Source organism: Xiphophorus hellerii, chromosome 18 (genome assembly GCF_003331165.1).
Source record: "Xiphophorus hellerii strain 12219 chromosome 18, Xiphophorus_hellerii-4.1, whole genome shotgun sequence".
Classification (NCBI taxonomy): Eukaryota; Metazoa; Chordata; class Actinopteri; order Cyprinodontiformes; family Poeciliidae; genus Xiphophorus; species Xiphophorus hellerii.
Genome location: NC_045689.1, coordinates 16860515 through 16879918, shown reverse-complemented (window position 1 = coordinate 16879918; position 19404 = coordinate 16860515). Strand labels below are relative to the sequence as shown.

Here is a 19404-nt window from a genome sequence, read left to right as displayed (position 1 = left end):
TTATAGCTTCATCAGATTAGTAAACAGTCATTTAATTTTAAATCTAGCCCTTACATTCAAAAGAAAAATAGCAGGTCAGGAATACAGTTGTGTAAAAGTGTAAAGCTGGGTAAGGTTGAAAAACAAAACATTGCTGAACATCAACTGAGAAAAAGAAGACAAAGTGGCACAACTGCCAACCTACTTAGACATGGACATCAACCTAAACTGAGAAGGCCAGCAAAAAGAGCATTATTCAGAGAAGCTATTCAACTAGCAACACATTAAAAAAATATACAAATAAGAAGGAAACCAATAAAATAATGCAATGATGCCACAGCTTAGTATGAACTGTGAATGTTGAGAAACCATAAACATAAAATCCCTATAAAATGCATTTAAGTTTCTGGTTGTAAGAAGCCCAAACATTAAAAAATAAAATAATAATAAAAACATAAACTATATAAATTTTTTATATTAATTATTCATTTTTGCAAGGCACTCTATTGTAATTAAAATAATTGAAATGCTAAGGAAATTTCTAAATTTTATTACACATAGGAATATTATTTTTTAACTTCAACAAGTTATAAAATGCATGCAATACTCCTAGTGTGTTACTATAGTATAATAGTAATACACTCTTACCTCTGTAAGAGTGTATTACTGTGTATTACATCAGCTACAATCAACCTTTTTTTGCAACAGTATGACATTTTAAAGCCTTTTCTCTGAGTGATGTACTGATATCAATTAGGGCATTACTAATTCAAACAAGAGTACTGCTGACAGCCATTGTTAATCAGTTCATTTAACAATGTGCTATTTTCTGGAGAAACTGAAACTAAGACATGGCTAAAGTAAAGGCATCAAGCCATTTGGGTGTTTTTCTGTTCAAAGTTTATCACTAAGGTCATTTGTGAATGGATTACATATCCACATTGAATTGAATGTCACAGCCTGAAAAGTAAGGGTCAAATCTCTGGTCTGCAATCTTTGCACACAGTTTCACTGTGCAGAACCAAATGCTTGTGATCCTTGCACATGTACAAATAACATTCATTTCCTCAGAGTGAGACGGTGTGTGTATGTGTGTGTTAAGCAATGTTACAGCATCTCTCATATACCTGCATATAACAACTACTTTTGAAACAGTTTTCCTGACCAAGAAAGGGGTCTGTGATGATTTCATATGACCTATTAGTTCAGCTTGAACAGAACCATAAATAAAAGTGGTACTAAAATATGTACGAGTGTCACATAGACCACTATTTACCATTTAAGATGTGTAAAATTATTGCTAACCCAAACCATTTCTATAGAATGAGAGATATGTGTAACATGAGCATTTCCTTTAGTAATTTTGTACTTTCTTCACTTTTGGAGTTCAAAGTGTCTAGGAATGTCGAATTAATAACGCATGACTTCCTGTCTCCCAAGGATAAAAATAGGACTTGGCACAGGGGCTTGTTTGTCTAAACTGCTCTTCAATATAGAAAAGACAAGAGAACTTGTGAATAAAGCAAAACAGGTGTATGTTTAACACAGTATGTCAAGAATAGATCTTGCCACTTTTTATATTCAAGGCAATAATAAAGAGTTTAAAGCAGTTGAAATTATGACAAGACTGGAGCAGGACCTAAGTAGACAGAGAGGTGGATGCTATGGGATGTTAGAAATAATCTTCAAAGCTCCCTGTTAAATAACTATGAAAACAGGGACATCTAGGTCACCAAGTTGCCCTTAAAAACCAATTTATTTTAAGGCTTTTTGCACATCTTTATCAGGGGTGCCAAAGCCTGTGGAGGTGCTGTGCATGATAAATTTAACTTGCCCTTGCCCAGTTTTTATGTTTACCCATTGCTGTATTTTTTTTGGATCCTATAACTATTGAAAATTTGATTGGAAGAAAAGTGTGTTATCGGGAAAGGTTTGTACACAAAAATTATTTAAATGGTAGATTGAATGTTCAAATGACAGAAACGTTGCTTGATTTTAATACAAAAGGTACAAAAATTCTAATTATTGATGAAGAAACTTTAAAATAGGATTTCTCATCTCGGATTTCTCAAGCTAAAAGGTTTAGACATAAACAAACTCTGTCCTCTGCCTTTTCCACCCCCCCTGTTCTTGGAATGGGAATGTGTTAATGCCATCCTAATGAGCCCAACTCTTCAGAAAAAGCCCATTCGCGTGCTCACACACACAGACACACACAGAGGTGAGACTAAAACTTCTGACAGCTCTGTCTGATTCTCATGTCCCAGTTACAATAGCTATCACAGGAGACTGTGCGTCTCTCTTTCTTTACCTTTTAAAAACCATTCTCCTTGATTCCTAGCCTCCCTGATCTCCGATATCTTTGATTCTCTCTTTACCTCACTGTCATTTTGAATTTACACCAACACACTTGTCTTACCCTTCCTCTGAAACTCCCACAAGGAGCAGGAGAGATGTAGGCAGTGGTTTCTTGGAAGAAGAGGTTTATTGGCTTGCTGGTTGTAAAGAAACTGAACACAGGCAAGTGTAAACACGAACAGAGATTTCTGCCTTATAATGAACATTCACCATACAGACTCTGTGAAATGTCTTAATCATGATATTTAAATTTAGCCCTCAAGAAAGATGAAAGATGGAGAATTAGGTTGGATGTATAAGCCTTTTCTCAAAGAAAATGAGCAGATCCTGCAGACTGATAATTTGACTGAGTTCATATCACCTTCATTGCATTGTGGTAACCCAGTATCTGCACTGCCATCATGTGGCAGAAGGGAGTCGTAGCGCAGACAAAACATACTCTTTAAAAATATTTAAAGCATTGGCATTAAAGAAAGTTGTTTTTGGGGTAACAAATTATAATTTCATGTAACAGTAGTGAGGACAGAGTTTTAATTTCTATTTATTTAGGTTGTATGAATACATTTGGAATCACTCTGTCCATTAGAGGGTGCTAGTGCATCTCAAATAACATTTCTCCTTTCCCACTCAGACTTTAGAATATAGTCTGAGTGGGACTCCTACAGTATGTTTATGCTTGACGTCATATTGAATTACAGTAAACTCTGTCAAAAGAACACATCAATACATCTAATGTATGTCGCTTATAGATATCATTTACCAACCATTTTTGTTCAATCAATCAATCAATCAAATTTTATTTGTATAGCACATTTCAGCAGCAAGGCATTTCAAAGTGCTTTACATCATTACAAACACAGAAACACAATGCAAGATAGAATCAACAATCAAAACACGACATTAAGTCAAGTTCCATCAATAAATTTGTAATTGATTACATTTCAAATACAATCCTAAACAGGTGGGTTTTTAGTCGAGATTTAAACGAAGTCAGTGTTTCAGCTGTTTTACAGTTTTCTGGAAGTTTGTTCCAAATTTGTGGTGCATAGATGCTGAAAGCTGCTTCTCCTCGTTTGGTTCTGGTTCTGGGGATGCAGAGCAGACCAGAACCGGAAGACCTGAGAGGTCTGGAAGGTTGATACAACAGCAGCAGGTCTTTAATGTATTGTGGTGCTAAGCCGTTCAGTGATTTGTAAACTAACAACAGTATTTTAAAGTCTATTCTTTGAGCTACAGGGAGCCAGTGTAGGGACTTTAGAACTGGTGTTATGTGCTCTATCTTCCTGGTTTTAGTGAGAACTCGAGTTGATAAAGTTTTTCTTAAAGAAAAAGATATAGGTGCTAATGGACAGATGAAGTAGGCAGACCAGTGGGTGACGAGCCTACGCATGCTAGTCACCAATTTTTTCAAAGCTAACACAAGTGCATAGTCTCCTTAATTTGCCACTGCCAGCTATTCAGTTAGCAGTACCGATATGGCCTCCTGCTTCAAGGAAGTAACCGCCACTCTGTGCGCAATAGTCTTAATTTGAGCCCTAATACAATGGCATGGTTTGGATGTTGATGCAACATGCATTCAAGTGAAGTGATCAGAAGTCGGCAAGACTCTCCAAACAAGGGGTTTCCTGATCTGGGAAGCCCCTGGTTCAGCGGGAAGAAAACCCACAGAATGTGCTCCTTTTAACGCTGTCAACTCCTGGAAAGCACAAAGCATTGAGTACTAATAAACATGAACAAGTTAAAGGGGTGTGAGTACTTTTGTAAGGCACTGTATTATAAGGAAGGAAGGAAATACATCATTTTGTCTTTCCTTAGGCACATGATCTGAACTTCTTTTCTTCTTTTGTCTTCTCAGAACTACAGCTGCCCCTCAGTCATGGCCCTGGCTGTTCCAGTGGCGGTGCGATTCCTGCAGAGAGGCAACCGGGAACTGAGCAGGAACATGTCCAGCTATCTCTCACTGGCTGCTATAGCAAAAGCTGACTTGCTGGCTGAACATACAGAGGCCATAACCGTCAGTGTGCTGGGAGGTACAGTCTACATACTTATAGTCATGCAACTAAAAGCATATTACTGCTTTTTTGTGATTTCCTTTGCACTTGAAATAAACAGATCATTTTACTCCCACGTTACTTTCCACATTTTTAATCAAAAATAATGAAATTAAAAGCCTACCATAGTGTAAGTTCAATAACTCTTTATCAGTATAATTTTTTGTAATTGTGCTTATTTAGATGATGATTCTCAACTTTGGGTGGATGTTTTGTAGACGTTGGACTCATGAGTTCTCATTATGAGCATTTTCAATATGAGTGAAACAAGCAGGTCAGATGTTTACACTGGTGGAACAGGGAGTGATTGTTTCAATCAGAAGGTGCTGTAATCAAACCATTTAGGAAAATAATGGTAATAAGTTGCAGCTGTCACTTATTGTTGAACATAAAAAGTCCTTCATTTTAGTCCATAAGAACTTATCTGTTGCATAAGGGTTAGGGTTAGGGTTTATGCAACCATCTGTGCAAACACCTTCACAGATGGTTTATTTGTTGTTTTTTAATATGTGATCGTAACTTTTACCAGTAATGCTTTGTTCGACTCCTTCTTCCACCCAGTAGAAGTTTGGTGATGCAATGACACACATTTTTTTAAAAGTGAGACACTGTAAGCCTAATACTGCAGCTACTTTGTTCTATTTTCCATGTTTTGTTTTAAGATTATTTAACAAATAGGAAAAAAAGGTTCAGATAGTTTGCATTACAACTCGTGTCTTCACTCTGAAACATCATGCTTTGGGTTGCTTTTATTGAACATTGACAGGATAGCTGATCAGAGTATTTGAGAAGATGGATAGAGATTTTTATTGTGGAGTTTTGAGTTGCACCTCCTCAGACAGATTAAAACAGAAACTGAGCAGTTGAAACATTGAATTTCTGATCCCTCTTCTCTGCTCATGGACCCATCTACTTTACTATGGCCATTTCAGCCTCATGTTGACTTCTGTGTTTTACAAGCCGGCTGTGCAACTGAGTTCTGAAACCTCAGCATAAACACAGGGGTGAGGTAGATGATGGCTTAGTTATATGAGCTAGCAGGAAGGGCAGATCGCACACATGTGTATTTAATACTGAAGTCAGCGAAGGCCTGTGTAGTCATATACACATTGTCCTATTTAATGCATTCCTTTAGAAATGGTTTGACTCAGTTCTAACGTATGTTTTGACGTATTTACATTATGTTTTTGTCAGTTTACTATACTCAGTTCTATAAGAAATTGTGTCTGTGTGTTTGTGTATTCCCAACCCAGAGAGAGCTTACTGCCGGATGCAGTTTTATAGCTGCAGCAGGATGTCTCACTCACACATCCTCGTTTATAAAAGTTTAACTCAGTTTAACTCCATGGGGGCTAAGTGCCAAGCTGTTCCTTTAAATGTTAAAGTTAAATGTGATCTTAAGTTAACTTTGTGGTTTGGAATGCAGTTGTAGACTTCATGCAGGTTGGTTGTAGATATAATATTATGAACCAATACTAACTAACAACTGGTGGCTTTTCCTTTTTTTCTTACGTCCTGCCTGGCAGGGTGGTACTCGGATAACAATTCTGAGTGCCAAGGTGTTTGGATTTATTTCAGATGTAATGGACAAAGAGACAGAAAAAATGAGAGATGTGTGAAGAGAAAAAGAAGGACAGAGAAAACACAAGACAAGCTGGAAGCCTGTTTCTATACCTGCAGAAAGAGAGAGAGAGAGAAAAAAGAACAAAACTGAGAAACAATAGTGACAATCAAAGTATGCATATGTAATAATAACTTCAATATCCCTGAAAAGTACACTTTACAAGTTAATACTAGATGCATTTAGTGTAAACTGTGGCCCAACATGCCCAACATGGTGTTTCTGACAAAATACCTGAATCTAAACACCTGTGTGTGTGGGAGCATGCTTGTGTATATAAGGTTTCTCCATAAGAATGTTCAATTGGGGGTTTTGGGAAGCCAAAACAGATCTACACCCCAGAACTTGAGACAGACATGAAGGAGACCACAGACCCCATCCAGAAATGGGCTGTAAAAAGGTCACAAGGTCCCAACAAGCCAGCCAGCCAACCAGAACAGCCTGAGGATGAAACAATCCCAACCCCCGAGCGAGCTCTAATCTCAACACTATGAACCTCACACCCCCACAAGCCCATAACAGCCTGGTAAAAAATGATAATGAAAAAAAAAATACTATAACCATTTTAAAATGACTGTGATGCCTCAGACAAAATACACGACTACAGAACCATTTATTCTTTCTCCACTTTGCTTTTGGAGCTGTTTCTGTTTCTGTTTCATGTTGTAGGGCGTAGATGTGGATGCTTCACTGCCTCAAGAAATGGTTACAGTACCAAGTATTGTCAAACTGTAGCAGTAGCAAAGCAGACTCAAATAAAATATTTTTTTAGTTTTATATCTAATTTGTTTCTGAAGTGAAGTTAATCCATGGCTATGCTTATAATAAGCTTTAAAGCAAACACGGCAAAACATTTTGAATTCCCACTTTTAAGAAACAGCTAATGCAGAATTATGTATACTATAAACTAGGACAGTCTTTTAACATGCTAAATGTCCTGTGTTGGTTTGAGGCTCAATGTGAAAGTCCTCATTAGACTCTTTCAAATTCTTTTTAAGGTTTTGCCTTCTGCTGGAAAATGACAAAAAAGCTTCTATACTCACTTTAACTTTCCATTTATTCACTCATGTTATGTAAAAATATTTATTTACAAAATACATTCTGTTTCATCTTGTCACATAAAACAATGTACAGTATAATACAAGCAACAAAGTTATGCAAGTTTAATCATGCAAGATTTGACTGAGTAAACATTGTCCCCATGGTTCATAAACATATTCAAAATAACATTTTTACTTTGTTCATTCCAAAGACAAAGAATAATCTAACTATTGAACACGAGTAAGAAAAGACACAGCATAAAATTAATTATTCATAAAATCGATGTAAACACTCAATGAATATAGTATTTTTATTATAAAAAATATGTTTGAGTTTAAAATTTTTTCACACATCCAAAACGTTGCAACAAAATAATAAAATTAGCCCTACATTCTAGTTTTTCATATCTAAAAAGAAGGCAAGTACAGCAGTTTTTAATATTGTTGCATATATATGTTGTTCTAAAGTTTATTTTATTGAAAAGTATTAAGCTACCTCTGCCTAAAGGTAATTGTACCTTTAAGGCCGCAGTGAAAAGATAGCAACATTTTCCCAATGATTGTGGTTCTTGTTAAAATACACAATCTGTGTTGTTTGTATTTGTTAACTTGCACCTGCTGCTTCTATGAAATCCTCAGAAGTAAAAACGAAAAATGTCATTAGCCTGCAATTACAGGATAATCTCTTGTCATTGTGCGTGGCCTCTTATTTCTGCTTGGCTGTCTGGTCATTATCATTTGTTGAGTCAGCAAAAATGAGTCAGCAACTCTGTGTCTTTCTTGCTCTCTAATTAAGTCTTTGGCAAATGCTGCTTGCAACACATTTCCAGCAACATGTCATGTTTTCTAAACTGAATTAACTGAATCAGTTTAAAATTATAGGTTATAGCACAATTTCTCACAGTCTCTCACAGCATGGGTTGTTTTTCCCTTTAACCATTCATGATAATATCAATAAAAATGTGATGTTGAAACTCTTAAATGTCCACAGTTTCAGTTTGACTTTTTATCAGAGTGGAGGATATGTATGCAACAAATGATTATGACGATTAAAATGATGGATCAGTAGATGAACTGAGCTCCTCCATGTGGCACGATCTCTGTCACCCCCCAGGCCACCACGCTCCCCCTGTGCTGGCAGCCCTGGCCTCGCTGCGCAGCCAACTGGGAAATTTCCTCCTCTGACAGGACAGTGTCCCACATATTAACCCCCGTCATTTTCCCAGCAAACGCCAGCTTTGGATCAAAACTTCCCTCAAACCCGGCCACACCACTCCCGCTGGTTGGAGACAGAGGGCAGCAGCCGTTTCTTTCTTGCCCCAGCTGGAGTGAGCCTCCCTCGGGTAAGCTGTGTCCCTTGGCCATCCTGGGGTTGGACGCCATCTTCTTCCCACCCACCCAGAGGGTCGCCAGGCCTTGCTCGGAGGACCAGGCTCCACATAAATGGATCCACTGTCCTGGGCTTACCACGCTCCTTGCCTCCACCTGACTAGCTTCCTCTCCAACAGTGAACACGGCAGAGGTTTGGGCGAGCAGCAACTGAATTTCAGAAGGGTTTCGACGGTGTCCGTAGGAGAACAGCACAGTTTTGTTGAAGACTGAAGTTGGCTTCACCCACATGCAGACAGTAAAGGCGGACAGGGACAAGGGGACATCTGGAATGACTGCAATGTAAATCCGACGGGAGCGCACAGGAAACAGGAGGGCCATCTCACACCCTGTGCAATAAGTAGAAATGACAGCAGATGGGGTCAGTCAGTAAAACTCACGGTAAAACATTAGGTTAGATAATAATGTCTGTCACATGGCATGCAGCACTTAACTGTAACCCAAAGGAAGACAAAAAAATATAAGTCATCACATAAAACAAAGTTTTATAAGTAATCAGTCAAGTTATTAAGAGATAGACTAATTCTCATGGGAGTAGATGTCAGCAACCGGGCTGCTGTATTCTGGAGTAATTGAAACATGTTTAAAGAGTTGTATGACTAAGTTTATGTTTGGGGTAATCAACAGAAAACCTCCAGCAGTTAACCCGATTAAAAACTCGCCAGATGATCCACTTCAGAAAGACACTTGATGACTTGTAGTAGACAATAATTGTAGTCATGATTCACAGGCAGTTCAAGATGGCTCCATAATGGCTCTTGTTTCATTGTGGTCTGTTGTAAGTTAATTTAGGTTTTATGTTATGTGTGACATTTTATTTCACTATGATGTTTTATTGTCTTTTGAATTGTTTCAAGTTGTTATAGGCCCATCTGGGGACATGCTTTGCAAATTAGTTAAGGCTATATGTTGTAGTGTTCTGTTTTTGTTTCTGCTTAACACTTGTTGATGCAAATAAACAAAGAATTACTTTCAGGTGTTTGTGAAAAAAATCCCTGATGTTTGAAATATTACAGATATGGACAAGGAACATTTTAGTGACCTATTTAACGTGGGAAGTAAAACGGAGGCCGTGGTTCAAAATGAAACCAAGTTGTTAGCAGTAGTGCTTATGGCCAGTTAGATAAGAGCAAGACAAACTGTGAAACCAATTAGGGACTCTGAGCTGTTGGAAACTAAAGCAATGACTTCAGTTTCACCTGAATCTGATGCACTGGGAGAAGATACATATGTCATGCAGAAAGACCTCTCTGGCATAATTTAGATCGTATAATTTATTTTTTATAAATGACTCATATAATTTACACCAAACCATAATTTTGTGTTTTTGCCAGTGTTGTATAGTAACGAAGTAAAAATACTTCACTACTTTACTTAAGTATATTTTGGAGTACCACCTCAAAGGCCGGTGTCCTGCAGCTTTTAGACGTGTCTTTGCTTCAACACACCTGAGTTGAATAGTCAGGTCATTAGCAGGACTCTGGAGAATTTGACTGCACACTAAGAAGCAGTGTTGTATAGTAACGAAGTAAAAATACTTCACTACTTTACTTAAGTATATTTTGGAGTACTTCATACTTTCCTGGAGTATGAAAATTTTTGATGACTTTCACTTTTACTTCACTATATTTCCGAACTTAATTGCGTACTTTTACTCCGATACATTTTCAATGTGTGGTTTAGTTACTCGTTACAAAAAAGCGAGAGAGAGAAACGCAAGTGTTTTGACCCCACCTACTGATTAGCAAGTAGCAAGTAGGCTACCGAACAAAGTCCGTAGCCTGCTTGCCTGGGCTTGTTCATCACCACCAATAGGATACTTCTTCTTCTTTTCTATTATGGCGGATCACAAGCAACTTTAAGGTGCATACCGCCACCTACTGTACATGAGTGTGTAGAAGCATTACTTCACATCTATTAAATTCTATTTTTTAATTTTGTATTCTTAAGATAAATAAACAATGCTTTCCTTAATTTGTGAATATCTGTTATGTTTCCTTCATTTCCTAATATACCTTTAAGATTCCATTCATGCCCTATGTTTCTAACTATTCTCTTTAATTCTTCCCTTTCGAGTTCATTTGACTTACAGTTCATCAATATGTGTTCTACATTTTCTTTCTCTCCACATCTCTCACATTTATCATTATTTTTCCTCTCTATTGTATAAAGCATGTCATTTAAGTAGGTATGACCAACTCTTAATCTACTAATTATTATTTCTTCTCTTCTGTTTCTTTCATTAATGCTTCGAATTTGAACTGACTTTTGTACTTCATATAATCTTCTTCCTTTCTTATCTTCATTCCACATTTTTTGCCATTTCTTGATTTCTTTACTTTTAATTAGGATACACCTGTTTCGCTTCTCCCATTAAACACAAAGCAAGTCTCGCAATCAATAGCAGTCACATGGAAATTCTATCTTACAAAAACTCCCCGTCCAACTTGAAGAAACACATCGAGGTAACGTCTTATGAAATGGTTATAATCCTCCTGTTTCAGTAACTATAGCTTGGTCACTAGGCACTACTGTATTGTGAAACGTTGACCATAAATTAACTTTGTTTGGCATTGTTTCAGTTCCACACGTGGTGTATTTAGCTTAGGCTTAATGTTGACTGTAGCAGGCTACCTAGACTCCTCTGTTCAAGGGGGACAGAAGCATAGCGATAGCAATTTAGACTAAATTTAACGAATATAGGAAAGGCATGCAAGTTCAAAACCAGGTTTACAGATGCCAATAAGCTGCATTTCCCTCCCAATTCTTTTTTTCTTTTGCATAATGACCAGTTGTGTGCACCACCTACTGACTGTAGGATTGACTGATTCACTGATTTGTGAAGTAGAGTAATCGTAACAGCTCTTTTTCTTCATGTTGGCCGCATTTTCTGTGCTATTTATTTTTCTCATTTTCAGCACTGACCTTACTTGAAGGGAAAACTTAAGGCTTACAAAAACTTTGTATTTTCTGTCCTGGAGGGTATACTAAGAAGCTGGTTCAGTTGTAAAGCAGGTTAAGTTAACCTTGTGCTATAGGTAAAGCACCTAATTTTCTTAACTAAATGATGCCTGCAGGTATATCTATTAGCAGGTTTAATTTTGCCTGCACTTGGTTGGGTACATTATTTTAAGTGTATTTGACAAGTTTACCAAAATATAAAAAATGTCATTCAAACTGCATTTGCTTTGTTTTACTTTTTACTTGTACTTTTCATTACATTACTTGAGTACATCCATTTTTACAGTAATTTCCATACTTAAGTACAAGAAGTTTCAGATACTTTAAGACTTTTACTCAAGTAACATTTCAGTCAGTGACTTCGACTTTTACCAAAGTCATATTTTGGAGAGGTACTTGTACTTTTACTTGACTCTGAGATTTCAGTACTTTATACAACACTGGTTTTTGCTCCCCAAATTTTGTAAAAACTGATCAATTAATTAAAAACAAAAGTTAACAAAGTGACTATAATACTGACCTCCAGAAGGTCTGGCCTATTTTCTGTCAGATAAGAATGTTCAAATTCTCATGACATTTTAAAATCTACCATGTCACCCATTCTCTTTAAAATCAACTTTCCACTGTTTATGTTTTTTATATATATATTTTTGTTCTCCGGGTTGCCCCCTCCTTCCTGCTCTACCCCTTTTTGTCACTCCAGCCAGTTTTCACTTCCACCCTGCTAAAATTGGATATCCTAAATATTGATGTTCTGTTGGTCTCAGGTTTCTGTCACTCAGAAAATAGTAGCAAGGAGAAAGAAGCTTTTTGACATGTGTGTGTGTGAGTTCTTGTTGGTTTACATCTGGTTCTACTTTCTCGGGGTGTATTGTGTGGTTTTTGCGGTGCATGGGTGATGAGCACACTTCCTTTTGCTCTGTGTGTGTTGAGCTGACCAACATTTCTAGACTCTAAAAAGGGGGATGTCATGAGGAAAGCAGCTCTGGCTCTTAGGATGATGACAAAATCAGCCTTGACTTCGCTTTTTAAATGAAATCTTGGGAAAAAGAAGATAGTCCTTCTGGCTGAGAAGGTTCACTTGCCAGAAAGGAGATGTCTAAACTATTTTGGATTAGCAGAAGTTGTCTCACACAACTTCTTAAAGACCACAGAAGTTTGTCCTAGCTGAAGTTGTGTTACCTAATTGTGCCGCTGCAGGAGGAACGTAAACAACCTTAAGATTGCTGAATATCAAACAAACACAAACTGAAGGAAACAGCATATCAGAGTAGACAAACTGCTGGTGATAAGATGGAAGGTTTACCTGCAGGTAGTCGCCTTTGCCTTGATGACTTCAGCTCTTCATCCAGCTCAGCCTTCACTGCTTTCATTGCAGCTAGCACCTCATCCAAAGCAACCTCTCCTGGTGTCACTTCTTGGAGATGGAGTCCATTTTTGCCATTCAACCCAAAGCCAGCTCCTGCACTTCTGCTGCTGAGGCAGCTGCTCTCTAGCTTGGCTAGTCTGGAGGTTTGAGTATGTTCTGCAGAAAGAAGCTGCTGTATCTGGGCCTGCATGTGGTTGAAATTTCCAACAGCAGAGGTCAGATCACTGAGCTTGAGGAGCTCCAGAGTTTCTCGTAGATGGTTCTCCAGCTGCAAGACCATCCGTCTTCCTGCTGTCTCCACAGCAGCCCCACAGGACCTTTCATACTCAGCTATAAACCTGCCAAAGGACGAGTGGAAAAGATTTACATCTTTAGCAGAAGAGCTTAAATTATCCACTTTTGTCTTGTTTAAAATCACTCTTCATGCCATTATTTCACCTGAATTAATATTATTGCTTGATAAAGCAGCAGGACCCCTACCGATAGACCCACCTTCGCAATTCACCGCGCAGAGTTCCCATTTCGACCTTGACGATGTCATCAACATACTGAAGCAGCATGTTCTCCCTCATCTGACTGTTCTCCATCATGGAGAAGATCTTGTCCCATTTTGTCAGGTCTGGAGAGTTGCAGGGGGTGGAACTTGGTGTGGCTGCAGAGAGACATGGTGAAAAGTTGGACTAGGAAAGAACATTTTACTCACAGAGATAAAGAGAGATCTAAAGTTTATGGAGTATTTTATGACTTATTATATTGATTGTCAGCATAGTTGATCTCCAGTCATCCTCATAGTGCAGGGTTTTCCCTTGTGTATTATGAGCCTAACAGACTTTACTTCCCCCTGCCGATCGCTGGGCTAAAACTCATTTGAGTACTTATTTATTTTAAATATGTTTTTTTAACTACAATAACAGTAATTGCAAAGACAGGTTAAGCAGGTTTTAGCTGATGCACTCATAGAAGTCGGGACGGATCATGTACAAAAACTTTCACTCAAAATGGTCTATCTGGAAGGTGATCTCACCTGTAATGTAATTTTTATGATTCCCATATGAAGGCTGTCTATAAAGGATTGCAGTCACACTTTTTGAGGTTCACAGTACGCAGTGAGACTGATGTGTGCGCACGTCTTAATGAACCAAGATTAATGTGTAGCGTGTACGTTTACACCTCACAAGCTTACTCAAAATATGCTCTGGCACAAACTTGGCTCTGTGTCTGTGATTGCAGCTTGATCAGGTTTATGTAAATGAAACACACCACCAGCCAGTCACAGACAGATCTTTTTCATCCATTTAAAGTATTCACTGCAAATACTGCATTTGCTTGAATAAGTCAAAAACACTTACGACCAGGAAAGCAAAATACTGCACTGTGATGATTTTTACTAAACGAAATGACAGGATTCAGGAAAACACAAGAAAACTTGAATAAATACTTGAATTTGTACCATAAAATATTTAGTAAGGCAGACAAATACTTATTCATTGACCATTTGAGGTAATGTTTTTTTAATTTAGTTAGATTTTAAATGTGACCAGCATTATAGCTTGTTTTAATGGCTGATTACTTAATTAGGATTTAACTGAAGAGCAAATGAATTTTGTGTGTTTGCCTTTTTGGACACTCAATATCTGGTGTCAGTTATGTCTTTTAATATCACAAGTTATCCTGTGGTGTTGAAAGAGAAGTCAGTCAACCTTGGCTGTACAGAAAACAAAGCTGCTTTGTTAAGTCTGGAGCAACACAGCAGCCCTCCCATCAATCCTCCTGCCGCCTCCGGCAGTTCACCTACATACTGCTTAAACCCCGCCTCCTTAATTTACATCGGCCAATCACCTCAGCCTTCCAGAGTGGTGAAAAAAAGGAAACAAAGTTAACTTTCACATACATAATGTGAATTATTTATCAATAATAACATATCAGGAAGACATTTTATGTATGCAAATGCACAATTTATAAAACATTTTATTCCGTTAATTACTTTGATGCCTGGAGTTTTATTTCATCCAATCAAACTCCAGCAATTATCACTGGACTTTCTATAAAAGGGCTGGGTTAGAGGCGGGTCTCCTCTTTAGCAGGATCCCAAAATGGCTGCCACAAAAGACACATACACAAGTCAACAAATATTTCAACCACACACAGCCACACTAAAGGTTCATTTACACACTAGAAGGGTAGAAAAAAACATTGCTTCTTCACAGCACATAATCACCTAATCATATTTCCTTTTCAACATTTTATAACGCAAAAACTGCCCCAGTGCCCCTACCACATGGCTTAGCAAGTCTTGTGGGGGGAACCCTGGAGTAACACATTTAGGTAAAAACTTAGATGTAAAGACCATCTTAAGTCATAATTTCTAATGAACAGTTTGAAGTCTCTGACCAACCTTAAGTTTAGATTCAGTATGGGTAGAATACCACCTGGAGTTCAACTTGGAGATTCAGAGATGTCAAACCCCAGATCAGCAGGGCTACAACACCCCTGAATTAAGAATGTCAACATGAGAAGTCGGAAGTCTCTTAAGCCAAGTTCAGATGCAAAATGGGGAGACCACCCACTGGTCTCGACTTGAAAAGTTAGAGGTCCTTAAACAACCCCTAGTTCAAATGCTGTGTTGATAGAAGATCCAACAGCCTAGACTAATCCCAAATTCAGATTCAATATGACTGCCATAAATTACTGTGAAAGTTCAAGGATGTTTTCTCTCATTGCAACAGTATCACTCATACTACTGTACAGTCTCTATTTACCAATTCTCATTCTGTCGTCAACTTGTATGGTGAATAGCAGTTACAACAGAAGGCTTAAAAACTCACTTGTACACAGATAGATGCATATCTGGTTCATATATGTTCAAAACACTATTTATCATAAATCAATGAAATATTTAAGGACTTTAAAAAAGACTTCTGAAAAATAAAAGCAGACGTAGGTCAGCAGGTAGAGTGACAAGTTGATGACAACAAATGAGAATGTCAGGTTACTGGGAGATCAATGAGAAAACGAGAAGGAAACAGAACAATTTCCCCCGCTGTGTTTCCTGTGAGATTATCCAGCTCTGTGCTGTGAAATGAGAAGCGAGACGGAAGGAAAATAAAGTGGGGAGGATGTGCTTAGAGAAGGAGAGAGATAATATGAGCAGTGGGAAACGTGGGGTGAATGAGTGGGTTAAAGAAACAAGGAGTGAGAATATATATGTGTGTCACACATGTTGCTCTGGTTAGCGTTTGACGCTTTCAGGCTCTGCTTATACCTGCAGACCTTTTCTGGGGAGATTGAGGCGGGGGGATGGGGAGGCATTACTACAGACCCACATTGCTTGTTTTGGCTTCTTAGTGTCCATGATTATTCAGAGGAAGCAGGATTCGGCTTCATGCAGTGTGTTCCCTATGGTTTAATAATGCAGACACTAGTTTACTTTTTTAATGAGAGAAAATGTTTTTAAACATAAAAGAAAATTCAAATGTAAAAATTTCTGCATAATTAATTTAATTTTTATTAAACTCCTGAATGCACTCTTTGCAAAATATTGAACTACATATTTTGTAAACTTCTAGTGAATCCATAGTGAGTCTCTTGTTTCCACTGATGAGATTCTTGAGAAAAAGTCGCCTTTAAGCTCAACACCCCCCATTTCCTGTCTGCTGAACGTCATTTTTCAGCCTGCCACTCATGCGAAAATGAACTGTACTGTGACCTCTCTCATGTTGCCTATTAATTCAGATTCCTCTCAGAGATTGGGAGCTTTGGGCAGGTCAGAACAAGTGACCCGTGTCTCCCTCTGGCCTTTGACCTCCCCGCGTCCTGACACACCTGCAAACAAACTGTTCTCAACTCACGTGCTTGACCTTTTCTGTCCCTTCTCCAGCAACCTCATTATGAATTCTGTGTTTCGTCGCACCTCTCCTCCCCCCATCCCCTGAACCAATTTGTGTGTGTATTTTACCACCCAGTCATTTGCCTGGAGCCCCTTCTGTTTTTGCCCTTCATCACGTTTTATCACATCACAGGCGGCTTGCCCAGATTTCAGCCTCTTAACTGATGATGGTGCTGCAATTATACCTCCTACTAGGTTTAGAAAAAGCAAACAAATGATGAATGCAAGCTGTGAAGGCCCTCGCTGAAGCATAGGAGACTGACACATGTAGTCCTTGCCTTTTCTCTCTTGTCCAGGCTGCCGTGCTCATGCAACTTTAATTATGTTGAAAAATAATTCCCTTAGTAATTCTGCAATTAGACAATTGACGTCATTTCACACAGTTTTTTTTTTTTTTCATCTCTGCCAACAGTCTTGATACTTTATTAACTGTGGTGCCTTTTTTTGTTTTCTTTTTCCAACAGTAAACAAGCCAACCAAAAACAAAGAAAAAAAACTAAGTCAGTGTTTTTGTTTTAGGAAGCGTAATAGATTGCAGAGCATCACACAAAAGCAAGACTGAATCTTTATTTCAGTGGTCATTTGCTTTTAAAGCTCCTAGATGTTAGTGCAAACTGAGAGTATAAAGGTTTTGACATTTATCTAATAGTAATGGTGCCATTTAGTGAGCTTTTTTCCCCTCTCCACTCCCATTTTGTCACCTCAGAAATAAGCATGACTCCATATTCTTCCACCGTAGCCAGAAAATAAAATACGGCTGTAATCTTCAATTGCATTACAACAGGAAATGTGCCTTTCAGATAATCAGATAGATATTTAGTGTCAAAGACTTACGTGCCGGTGTCTCGCCATCAGTGATTTCATTAAAGTAGTCGGTGTACTGGATCTCGATGTCATCCTCGTAGGCGAGAGTAACACACGCGCACACAGAGAGAAGAAATGCTGCCTCAGGGATTCTCCACCAAAGCATGCTGCTGCTGCCTGAGAGAGTGTGTGAGCAATGTGAACAAGTATGCGTGCTCAGCTCCAGGTCCTTTTCCTGCTTCTCTGTCGGGGTGTGTGTGCGTGTGTGTGTTTGTGTGTGTGTATTTGTTTAAGGTTCCTCTGCTGCTGCTGCTCTCACTTTTCTACAGACCTGCAGGTCCACCACACTCTTTTTCAAGCCCCAACTCTCTCTTATTATGTTAGTCCCTCCTCCTGCTCTAAAGACTCCCCACCTCTTTCTCTTTATCTCTGACTGATTTTTCTTTTCTTTCCTCCACTAAATGCTGAGCAATTATTGACAAGAAGCCCAGTATTCTAGGGAAGAGCTCACTCATGCTCATCTGTTTTTCTGTGAAGCACTCATAAAATATTTCCGTAATTCTGACGAGGACATATCGTCATTTCACAGATTTTTCTTTTGCAGTTGCATTCAGGCTTGTACTGTAAGATATTTATATTCATGTACGAAAGACAAAAAAATATACACAAGACAGTTGAGCCCCATCAAATTTGGGCATCAACGCATAAGACAATGGCCACCCAAAAATAGTAGTTATAGCAAAGTGCCAAGTTCCAGTTTAAGTTCATACAACTTCTATCCATTTGATAAAAGTAAAACCTAACAAACGGGCACCCTGTCTGCTGTTTTAAAAGAACTTTGTGGTGAGTCAAGTCTACCTGTTATTTGTTAGATTAGCTAATGAACATTTTTGGGAAAAACCTAAAAAAAGAAAGAAAAAAGTTCTGGTAGCATTCTGGTTCATTTTGAATATTCAAGATATGATCAGCATTGTTACCTTGTTATGGTCACCAGCACAACGTTTTCTCCAAGCCAAATCATTAAAAACATAAAATATTTAGTTTTTTTATTTTTAGAGGTACCAGTGGGGAAGATGTTTCACATGTAATTTTTACCTAAAAAGTCACATTCAGCTTTGAAAAATAATTGGAATGGAAATCAAAATACACATTTTTAAAAAGTAGCCACTGTTGCAGATAAGCAGAGTGGCTAAGAGACTTTTGGAAAAAATTGAGATTTATTTAATTTAATAACATGTTAGGCAGATATTGGTTCTTTATCCTGACAGAGGACATGAAAAAAATAGAAATCCCAGCAAACCAATGCATTTTCTTGCTTTAGAAATGTCTTAGAAAGGTTTAGAAATGTTTGCTAATTCCAGAAGAGCTACCTCAGTATGTTGTGTTGTAGTTGTCAGTCTCATTTTGTTTCCTTATAGCTAATGTTCCAGGTGTTTTATAATCCTCAGGCCTCAACTGTTTAAGGTGGGTAGACTGTCTTTGTTGGTTGATGAGAAGTTTGCTACCTCCACTTACTTACTTTTACAAATCTCTAATGTTTGTTTCACAGAGGATCTTTGTGAATAGTAGGAGTTCTTACTCTTTCCTTTTTTCATGTGCCATGTAGCAACCACACACACATTTCACATATTGCACAATTTGTAGATTTCCTTGGTGGAAAAAAAAGCCTTTTCAGAAATCTTTTCCCAAACTTTACTCAGTTAGTAGTTGTTTTTTTTTCTGTTTTTTTTTTCCAGAACTACCATAGTTTGAAGTGATAATTGTTTTCTCAGGAACCAGCTCAAACCTGGGGTAAAAAAAAAAAACAGCTGAATCATTCTATTTAACATAATCTTGTGCATGTTTTGTCTGAAAACTATTTAACCTTTTAACCAGATTTATTAGACATATTCAAAGATCAAACACACTGGGAATATCCATTGAGGAAATAAGGGTTTTTTTCCCCC

At 38.0% G+C, this 19404-nt stretch overlaps 2 protein-coding genes across 7 annotated transcripts in view; one reads left to right on the top strand and one right to left on the bottom strand.

Annotated features, from left to right (window-relative positions):
* The window catches only part of veph1 (ventricular zone expressed PH domain-containing 1), a 72253-nt gene that overhangs the window by 14402 nt on the left and 38447 nt on the right, over window positions 1–19404 (top strand). For all 5 annotated transcript variants that reach the window (XR_004336572.1, XR_004336571.1, XR_004336573.1 and 2 more), the window contains one exon: window positions 4193–4367. Coding sequence is in view for 2 of the 5 variants with exons in the window: in XM_032545411.1 (XP_032401302.1) it covers window positions 4193–4367 (175 nt within the window). In the remaining 3 variants the exon portion in view is untranslated. The remainder of the gene's footprint in view (window positions 1–4192; window positions 4368–19404) is intronic.
* On the bottom strand, window positions 7049–17819 carry ptx3a (pentraxin 3, long a). 2 transcript variants are annotated; one of them, XM_032545414.1, is made up of 4 exons: window positions 17489–17819; window positions 13249–13420; window positions 12706–13106; window positions 7049–8767 (listed from the first exon to the last, which is right to left on the bottom strand). In XM_032545414.1, the coding sequence occupies exons 1-4, from the start codon at window positions 17622–17624 to the stop codon at window positions 8112–8114; spliced, it is 1365 nt and encodes a 454-aa protein (XP_032401305.1). In that variant the 5' UTR covers window positions 17625–17819; the 3' UTR covers window positions 7049–8111. The 2 variants fall into 2 exon arrangements, with proteins under 2 accessions (XP_032401305.1, XP_032401307.1); XM_032545416.1 differs by having other exon boundaries at window positions 13261–13420; window positions 17489–17818.

Coding starts and splice junctions, on each gene's coding strand:
- ptx3a (XM_032545414.1), bottom strand. CDS start 17,624: ATGCTTTGGTGGAGAATCCCTGAGGCAGCATTTCTTCTCTCTGTGTGC. Junction 13,107..13,248: donor TTGCGAAGGTGGGTCTATCG/GTAGGGGTCCTG, acceptor GTCCTTTGGCAG/GTTTATAGCTGAGTATGAAA. Junction 8,768..12,705: donor GCAAAGGCGACTACCTGCAG/GTAAACCTTCCA, acceptor CTTATTGCACAG/GGTGTGAGATGGCCCTCCTG.